Source organism: Pygocentrus nattereri, chromosome 20 (genome assembly GCF_015220715.1).
Source record: "Pygocentrus nattereri isolate fPygNat1 chromosome 20, fPygNat1.pri, whole genome shotgun sequence".
In the NCBI taxonomy this organism is placed as follows: Eukaryota; Metazoa; Chordata; class Actinopteri; order Characiformes; family Serrasalmidae; genus Pygocentrus; species Pygocentrus nattereri.
In genome coordinates, this window is record NC_051230.1 from 11,620,789 (window position 1) to 11,630,414 (window position 9,626).

The window sequence follows — 9,626 nt, forward strand, 5'->3', positions numbered from 1 at the left end:
AATGAGGAAAGAGTAAAAATTAATTGCTTTATTTCTGAACTGCTTACACCCAAACTGAATGCTCAATCAAATCTTGCAGCAGGACAATATCCCTATCATACTACTAAAGCAACAATGGAATGCTCCATGACTAATAAGTGCAATGTTTTTGACTGGCAAAGTCCTTGTCATGACCTGAACCCTATGGCAACTCAACACTGTCTTTGTCTGTTTATTACACTCCTCTAAAAGGGGTAAATATGTATTAAAATGGCTGCATTTCCTATTTGCCAAGTAAAAGGCCAAAAGAAAAAAAAGCCTCTTTCTAATAACTTACAGTCTGCACTGTACTTGACCATATGGTAGTCAATTTCACAGCTCCAGAAATAACTTTTTACATTCATAATGCAGCAGTTTTTGTAGAGTATTTTAAATATATTTTAAAGAAATTATAATCTTAATGCAACTGCCTTTATACATCTTTAAAAACTATTTTACAGTATTAAAAAAATAATGGTTAAAACCTACTGTCCAAAGTAGTGAGTCTGAGTACAGATTTTTATGTTCAGCAACAGAATTACAGCAGTAACACACAGTTTAACAACATAAGACACAAACTTTCAGGTTTCAGATGAGTTATAATTTTTCTTTTGTGTTATAATTCTTCTTTTGTATGGTTGAGCCAGAATCCGAGGTCATCTTACAACTGTGATGCTTCCTAACTACAGCTGGGTTTTGTGTGCCTGAGGACTTAGGACATGGGTTTGAGACTGTGGGTATTACTGTACACACAGCTTCTGTTAGTGGGTTTCAAGTAGTATCTGACTGGCTTTTGGACTTCTCTACTTCCTCATATTTGTCATCCATCTCCACAGCACAGTCTCTGCTATTCTCTGGGTTCTCTCCTAAAGAGCTGGCTAAGATTTCCTCATCTTCCTGAGGCAGGTTCAGCATGGCCTTATACTTCTGCAAAGGATACACAATATTCAGATTAGCTTTCTGAAATCTTTTAAAGACTGAAGCATCTCAACAAGAAGAACCACTGTTTATGCATATCTGAACCATGTACAAAAGTTTTTGTCACCTGTAAGTTCTGGTAGTGCATGAGAGACTTGCAGTGTGCCTCCCGAGCTTTGGACTCAAAATGGTAGAACTTGTGGCAGAGCTTACAAAGGAAGCCTGCTACTGGCACTACAAAACTAGTGCCTACAAAAAAAGCACAGAAATGACTTTAAGATGTGTGAATTTAGCATTAATGTTTAATAAAGGCTAGATTGTGGACTTACGGTAAACTGGATTTAAAGCTCACCATATTGGGTGTCTGGATCATAGTCATTGCAATCATTAATCTCCTCTGAAAGGACCAGCTAGGGAAAACACAAGAATAAGTCAAGAAGCACTTTGGTAGTCTTGCATGGTCAGATGTGATCTCATATCAAGAACATCTAGGGTCAATCCTGAACAATTTTGGGCCAAATATGGGTGAGAATGTAGTTTAGGATGAGAACATACTGAGTGAACTTTTTAAGCCAACCCAATGCCTTAAGGTGTTGCTTAAAGTAGGGGCAATGGTGCACTTGTCAGCACTGCCTGATGGACAACCTGTTAGCCCATGCATGTCACGTGTGCAGGGAACACACTATGTGGTAAAAATAAATATTACCTCTCACACAAGGGAAAAACAGTTTCCTTAAATCAGACTAGAATTTAGCTTTAGAAGACATAACTAGACTGGAGATAAAAGTTAGGTTACCACTGGCTGTGCGTAGCCTCTGCAGTTCACACTTCACACTCTGACATTTTGAAGAATTAATATTAGCTAATGATAGCGTTACACTAGCTAGCTTGTGTACTGCCTTTGTTACTGATTACTGCAGAGGCTAAAGGAGCAAGGATTTTAGAGGGGGGCATACCTTTGTTTTTGATAGATTTCACTGCAACCCAACACCAAAAATTTGTTATGAGATCACGTCTACCTCATGACACAGTTAAAATGACTGAAAGCATAAAACCATAGTAGTAGAGGAAGCTGACCTGTTCAGTCACTGTGTCTTCCTCATCTTCATTTCCTTCTTCTTCATAGTCATCTTCACCTTCAAAGCAGCCAACGGCATCCACTGTTATGAGTTCTTCCATGACTTCAGGTCCTCCTTCTTCTCTTAGCTACAGCAAGACAACAAAATAATTCCATACCCATTCTAATAAAATTGTTTGCCAACATGAAAAGCTTGACAAAGTGCTACAAGAAAACTGGGATCAAAAAGTCTCTCTAGCACACATACATACCTCCTCAACCCGCTGTTTGTGCTCTGGGGATTTCATATGCTCCACAAATTTGCGCGGAGTTCTGAAGTGGCGTTCACATACTGTGCAAAATGGCCGTGAGGAGACCTTTGCCATCTGTGATAAAAACGGAAAAAATTGCCAACAGAGCAAACATCTCACAGCTGTGTGTAATTTCACATGAATTAACAGAAGCATCAACTCATATGTTTTGCCTGTTCATTCATACCTTGTGCTTCTTTGTTCTTCTGTGTTCAATAAGATCCCCACTAAAGTGACACTGGCAAAAGGCACACCAGCGCGGCCCCTGCTTTTTATCTCTATAACACACAGCAATACTGCTCAACTTTACATTTAAAAAAAACGGTGAAAAATTTGACAGAGAAGTAAATGGTCAAAAATGATAAGGCTTTAACATCTTGTAGAAAAATCATACACATTTTCTCTAATAAGCATGTAACACAGCTAAATGGCTTACAATCATAGAGAACTTCAGAGCATAAAATAATTCAAAAGGGGAAAAATATAAGACTGAAATACAACAGACTGCAAGAGCATGCTTTTAACATTATTTCTGTCCTCAACCGTTTAAAAAAATGGATAAAAGAAGGAATTAAGAATAAAGTATAGATAAAAAGTATAACTAAAGCAGGGGAAATGATAAATGACGTCTGATTCTGACCGAAACCTATGTGAGCAGTGTGGTCCAACTGGGGTCATAAAACATTTCATATTTCTTAATATCAGTACAGATCATACCTAAGTGTGCCCTGTAGGGTCTGCTGTATTTGGGGTAGCAGTGTGGCCAGACAAGTGTTACTCAGATGCTGAATCTCCATCATCCTCATCTGGTGATCCAAACTGATCATGTGAGTCTGAAAGTCCTACAGAAAACAAAGACTTCACTGTGTAAGACTTGCATACAATGTAATTATATGTTTTATATGTAATGCAACAGTGTCTAGAAAAAATGAAAACTTGTTTTATTCAACTCAATATCAAATTTAGCACCTCATTTCTGACTGAAAACATAAAAGATGAAGTCTTTATGCAAATGTAGATTCTTTTCTTACCAACTAATGATTCTTACCTGTTGATCAGGACAAGTCACATTGCAGATTTTGCAGCAGAGTTCACCTGCAGACTCGCTCTTCTCTTTGTCCGTGCTCTGACCTGCAGCTGCTGGACTCTCCTCTAGTCCAGTGCTGAAGGCTCGGCTGTCACTGCTGCGTTGAATGGTCACTTTCAGAGATGTTCCTACACCCTGAACCTGCATGCCAAGATATTGCAGAGCTCATTGCATATAGTGTTATTCATATCACATACTGGTTACTGTACAAGTCAACATTTATTGCTAGAAAAAAGGAAAGAATGCTGTGAAAATGAGGCTTAATGAAACATGCATAAGTGGTGCAAGAAGATGAAAATAAAACTGAAATTCAGTGTGTATGTGTACAAAGTCTAAAGATCAACTATACCTCTGCTGTCCTGCCCTGCTCCAGATCTTCCTCTGCTTCTGCAGAATGGATTTCCTCTTCTGCATAAATAATATTGAAAAGGTAAACAACTTCATAAACTTTTTTTCCTTTTCTAAATGTTAACGTCTGTTTTACCACTATCAACATTATGTATAAAAAAAACTCAGAAAACACATGTATGTTCACTGGTCTTTTTAAAAAATAATACAAAATGGCTATATTAGCATGGCAGACATAGTAACTTTGGGATCTTCAAGTGATGTGTATCATTCAACAGGTGTTCAGCTGATTCAACATTATCTCCCAAAAACACCATAGGGGACCAACTGATAGTCCAGGTTTGGACAGATGGCCAACATACCATCTTGTTCTGGAAGCACAGATGAATCTGTGCCTGCAGTCCTGCACTCTGCATCTCCACTTTCAGAGTCTTCATCAGCTCTGAAGGGAATTCAGAATATGGGAGTCACAACATTTGATTGGTTAATCTGTATTGCAATAAAATGAGAGGCAATAAGATTACCTCTGATTCTTCTGCTTTTTAGCAAGAGGTTCTGTCTGTTCATTCGATGAACCTTGACCATCTTTAATGGACATTTCCATTTTTTTTTCTATATCAAACAAGACAGAATGAACACATCTCAAACCAATGATTACATGGTTTGCTACAAAAATGGATGGATGGATAAATGGATGGATAAACAACTGAATTAATACACAAATCAGTCTGTTAGAACAAAAGACGTCACCTCCACACAGACATATTAACTCACCCTTTTGGGAAGTGATGATATCTGCTTTGCTTTTAGTCATTTGTCCATTACTTTTCCCTGCTGGTTTTTGTCCATGCTCCCTTATCCTCTGAGTGGTGAGCACAACGCCTTTCTGAAAGATGAAAATTCAGAGAACAAAACCATCATCAATCCTTAAGTTTTTAACCTAATACCTGTCCTTAAAGGAATGGTTCACCAGAAAATTTTACACATTACATAAATAGGCACTAATGATCATTAGCAATTCGACATAGTTAATGATATTAGGCAGACTGTTACTGCTATTTGATATGTAACATTCTAGTCTAAAGTCTTTAGGTGTGTCTAAAGCCAGTTTAGTGAAGGTGAGAGAAAGTCACCTTATTCTTATAAGGTGGACAATACAAATTAAGCTGATGTCCAGGCACAAAACCCATGTGTGCGTTCCTTAATGATGTACCAACAGGCGCTGGCCCGAGAAGTGACTGTCTAACTCCTGTAGGTAAAAATGGTGGTGGAAGCCGCTTCCCAGAACCCCCTGAGATTCCTTTAAAGATAATAAGAAGTTTAATTTACACTACAATTCAACACAGAAGTTTGGGATCACTATATAATAATACAAGCCAATGTTGCTGCAGTTATGACATTTGGATTCAACTTATTTGTATGCAGCTTTAAAAAAATTCCATATGTCTAGAAAGATTAACAGGGCTGTAGACAATTCCATCGCAACTGAGAAAGCTGTTTGAAAACTTTGTGATTTAAGTTAAATTAATTCTAATTCTAAATCTAAGTTCTTGGTGTTTCCAAAAATGTGAAATATTAAGAAAACATCTTCAAATATTATCTAGTGTCTAGCTACAGTTTTTGCCATCTACATTTTATAAATTATTTATAAAATAGCAATTATTAATTATTCACAACCAGAAAATATCAAAATATCAAATTTAAGCATAGCAAAATATAAGAAAGAGAAGGTTAGATAGAGTATAATCAAAATAAACAATAACAAACAACATAACAAACGCAACAAAAGAAAACAGTATGTGTACATTAAAATTAGAGCAACACACACAAGTCACATCATCCAACATCACACAAAGTACTGAATAGTGCAGATCCATGGCATTTAAAGTCAAAACACACAGAGAAATCCAGTTCTTTTACCTGGCATCTGGTGCATGACCACCGGCTGCTGCATCATAGGTTTGGGTCCGAGAAGGCTCTGGGTGCTGGCAGAGCCTGGTCTAACTACAGAGATGGGTGGACGGCCTACCATAGGTCTGTGTGTCATCCTGTGAGTCAGTATTGAAAGGTCAGACAGCATGATGTTTGTAAATACAGCATCCTATTGGCTGATGTACATTTACGCAACAAGTATTAAAGGGCCCATTTCTGAATTTCTTGTGCGTTTCATTTTTTTTCCCCCCAGAAACACTATGATTATCATTTTAAGTGCCAAAAGCATCATGATTCATTATTACATGACCATTTTCCAACCTCACTTTATGCCTTTAGAACAGTGTTTCAGAACCTTGATCTTGGAGTCTCTGCCCTGCAACTTTTATTGCTTTCTCAGCTTTAACACACAAACATCAACTCAGTAAGCCATTGTTAATGAGCTGATTAGTTGAATTAGGTATGTTGGAAGCAGGGTAAAATGTGCAAAGCACAGGGCCTCCAGGAACAAGGTTCAGAACCACTGCCTTATATTTTAACAGGCTGTTTTTGTTACCAGGCTTTTTAGCCTGATGTATGTCGGTGATCTCTGTTTAGAGGCTGGCCTGTGACTTCAGTTTAACTATCAGGTGCTAAAATGCAGTAGGCCAAGTACAGGCTTCCATTTCATAACAATAGCACTTACAGTTGGCCTGCGCAGACCTAGCAAGGCAGAAATTCCATGAACTGGCTTGTGGTTAAGTTGACATCCTGTGACAATGCCATGTTTCAAGTCATTTAGCTTTTCAGTATGACTCATTTTATTGTTTGTGTGTGAAGATTGCATGCAATAATTCAGAGGGGTTTCCATATACCTTTTGCCATATAATGTATAGTCACCTATTCAGCCTATTGCAGTTTAGCCCTACCCTTGAAATTATCAGGCAGGAGTGGGCAACTGAGGGCCAGAGTTCAGCACAATTTGCTGATTTCTCTGCCCTGACATAACATCTAAACTTGGCAATCAACTGCTGAGTTGAAGAAAGTGTATTTAAGCATATTTCTTGGCTCAAAAAACATAAAAACATCATAAATGGATATTACAGTACAAGACAAATGTAGAATATGGATTCTAACACAGTATGTGATGTATTTTCTACCTATAGACAGCCACTGAGCCCTTACCTTGCCCCTGGATGCATACGATGATCAACATGGAGACGGGGTGGCTGGTTAGGCAGGGCCAAGAGAGGCGCCATCGGTGAATGTGTGGATGGTACTCGTGACAGTATTGGTACATGCGGAAACTGCTGCATTTGCTGATACAAGTGCTGTTGTTGTTTTTGCTTTGTTTGGAGCATCTTTCCTTCCTCTGCTGCTGACACACCCTAGAATACACTGACCTGGGAAAAACAGTTGGGTGAGTTGAAGATCATTGCGAATCAGTGTGCATCGATCAGCCAGGACAAGTTCAGTGTCTGAAGTTAACATAATAGTTACAATAGCAGTCTATGCCACCCAAAATAGTGGGTGGGGAGGAGGGGGGCTGCTAAAATAAAAAGTCAACCATTCTGTTAAGATACAGCTATTTCCATAAGCATATGAAAAACATATAATATTTCTGCATAATTAAATCTTTAAGGCCATTCAGATTGAGATTTGACTGATGCGAACTGCTCACAGTAGTGGTGTTTAGAACCAGACGCCTGAAGAGCATGATGTTCTGTTCACTTTCCAGTCCATACTGTCCATATATGGAAACTAGAAAAACAGTCCATGTGGAATTCAGTTTTTGTGATGTTATACGTACAACAAAACAACATCTGAAACATTTACACAGCTGTCTATTGACCTTACAGCAGTTCAGCTCTGTCCATTCAGACTACAGTTATAAGGAGTGTTACAGTCAGTCTGGACTGCTTCTTGAATGAGGCACAATACAATACAATAAACCCATCCTCGCAGAAAGCTGCGGACATGTGCAAGTTCACTGTTGGTTTTGGGTAATAAACAAACTGGCTATATTTGTGTTGAAGCCATTGTGACCCTATTTTCCTATTCGGGGCTCTAACGTGCGACCTAATTTCTCAACGGTGCAACTAAAAAAAAGTCTCTGCGACTCTGAAAGTCTCCCTGTGGTTCAACGACAGACGCACATTAGGCCCATATTGTGGTCTAAACCAATCAGGGACAGTGAAGGGCGGGACCCCTTAAATTTCAGCTCAGTGAAGCACTTTAAGCACCAAAACTTTTTCAGTAAGTTACCTGTAGAATTGTATGTTGACCAGATTGTTAGTTATCATTTACAAGTCAATGTTGTCTATATGGACAGCGATTTTAAAAAAGTGAACCTGTAAAACTGCGCCGTTAAATGCGATGTGGCCGAAAAATTTGGGTGCACCTAAGAAAAAAAAAGTTAGGCGCACTAGTGCAACCAGTGCAGACAGTCTAGAGCCCTGCTATTACCACCACACACTTACACCAGATGGCTCTTTAGTTCTATTTAGAACCATTCCATTTACTAAAGAACCCTTATTTCTGAACCGTCTTTTGTAAGTGTGTGGTGGTTTTATTTTCCTTTCGTAAGGGAAATGGTTTTATTCAGAAGCCATGAATTCTGTATAGATCCATGCTTAAATAGTCCTTCAGGCTGTACTGGTTCTATATGGAACCTTTTATAAAGAGTTCTATATATTTCGATTGTTAAGATGTCAGGCTTGTGACAATAGAAAACAAACCTTTTTGGGGTGATACAGAACCATTTTCAAAAAGGTTCCATGCACAACTCATTCTATATAAATCATAAGAACCATTTCACCATGCAAAGAACCATTTAAGCACGATCGGGTTCAGTATATAACTCATGGTTTTAGATAGAACCATTCCCTTTACTAAGAACCCCTGAAGAACCACCTTTTTAAAGTGTGCCCTGTAAAGAAAATCTCAGTTTCTCGACGATGCACCACTTCACAGCCAACCAGTCTGAAAACCTTTCGTCACATTTCAAGGATTAAACGCAGATCTTTAGTCGGATTGTTGTAATTCCCTCTTCAACAGCAGGCGCCGTTGTGCGCAGGCTGGGAGTTACTGTACAGACAGTAGACAGAGTCGGTTATTAACAATAAAGAGCTCGCAGGTAAAAGCAGGACACGCAGGTGGACGCTCAGCCTCCAGACTACACTGGACACACACCCACGACAAGCAACAGCGAGATAAACGTCATTACCAGCAGGCTGAGCATGTGGAATAAAGGTCTCCTAACACATGAATTCGCGTCCAAAGCAGAGCGTTTGGTCGCGTTCGCTGTGCAGTAACGCTGGAGTGTTTACTCACCGCCGTAAACCTGTGTCATTTACGTCAAACGTTTTCTTCATTCATTTGGGCCAGCTACAGCACTGTGGCCGACGACACGTTGTGCCACCGTGTGGGTGGGAAGATGAACTACAAGCACTCTGCGACGCTGCGTTTTAAATAAATGAGCTTTTACAGTGAACGCGAAGTCTACGCTACTTTAAACCCAAAGCACACGATCAGATTCACTTAACTGTAATTGTAATTATTTATAATAAAATGTTTGCAGTAACAAACAAACCAGAAAATTGGTTAATCTCTGTAATGTTCTCACCCTCAGTTCTGGTCAATCTCAGTCCTTTTCCACGTCACATTCTGCTAAATTAAGTGATACTTTTTAAGTCCCACAAACGGGGAAATTGCACCTCCGCATTTGAACCGCCCCCAAAAAAGGGGGATTACTCAGACTTTTCAAAATTTTCTACACAATTCAGTCAGTGAGATGTAATCAGTCATTCAGATTTCTATACAGAAATCTGTACAGAAACTCTAGGGACCGGGAGAGGCGACATCTGCAACGTAAATACAGCCCAAACAGCCCAAAATGTCAATTTAAAGGTGCAGCGTTTAGTTTTAGTGGCAACTAGTGGTGACGTTGCAGATCGCAACCAACTGTATTTCACAT

General features: G+C 39.1%; 1 protein-coding gene across 5 annotated transcripts; it reads right to left on the reverse strand.

Moving 5' to 3' along the window:
- Nucleotides 1-13: 13 nt before the first annotated feature.
- Nucleotides 14-9,033, reverse strand: ciz1b (cdkn1a interacting zinc finger protein 1b). 5 transcript variants are annotated; one of them, XM_037531289.1, is made up of 17 exons: nt 8,877-8,996; nt 7,332-7,411; nt 6,836-7,053; nt 5,660-5,787; nt 4,873-5,039; nt 4,514-4,625; nt 4,264-4,351; nt 4,102-4,181; nt 3,741-3,799; nt 3,353-3,532; nt 3,022-3,146; nt 2,492-2,582; nt 2,266-2,379; nt 2,014-2,142; nt 1,289-1,346; nt 1,064-1,185; nt 14-945 (listed from the first exon to the last, which is right to left on the reverse strand). In XM_037531289.1, exons 3-17 carry the CDS (start codon nt 7,009-7,011, stop codon nt 790-792), a joined length of 1,785 nt encoding a protein of 594 aa, XP_037387186.1. In that variant the 5' UTR covers nt 7,012-7,053; nt 7,332-7,411; nt 8,877-8,996; the 3' UTR covers nt 14-789. The 5 variants fall into 5 exon arrangements, with proteins under 5 accessions (XP_037387186.1, XP_017546668.1, XP_017546667.1 ...); XM_017691179.2 differs by lacking the exon at nt 7,332-7,411 and having other exon boundaries at nt 8,984-9,033; XM_017691178.2 differs by lacking the exon at nt 7,332-7,411 and having other exon boundaries at nt 8,877-9,009.
- Nucleotides 9,034-9,626: the final 593 nt, after the last annotated feature.

Bases quoted from the DNA above. Each gene is read 5' to 3' on its own strand.
- ciz1b (XM_017691179.2), bottom strand. From the start codon at position 7,011: ATGCTCCAAACAAAGCAAAAACAACAACAGCACTTGTATCAGCAAATG. The intron at 2,380-2,491 runs GTATGAATGAAC...TTTTTATCACAG, and splicing joins GAAGAACAAAGAAGCACAAG to ATGGCAAAGGTCTCCTCACG. The intron at 1,347-2,013 runs GTCAGCTTCCTC...TGTTTTCCCTAG, and splicing joins AAGACACAGTGACTGAACAG to CTGGTCCTTTCAGAGGAGAT.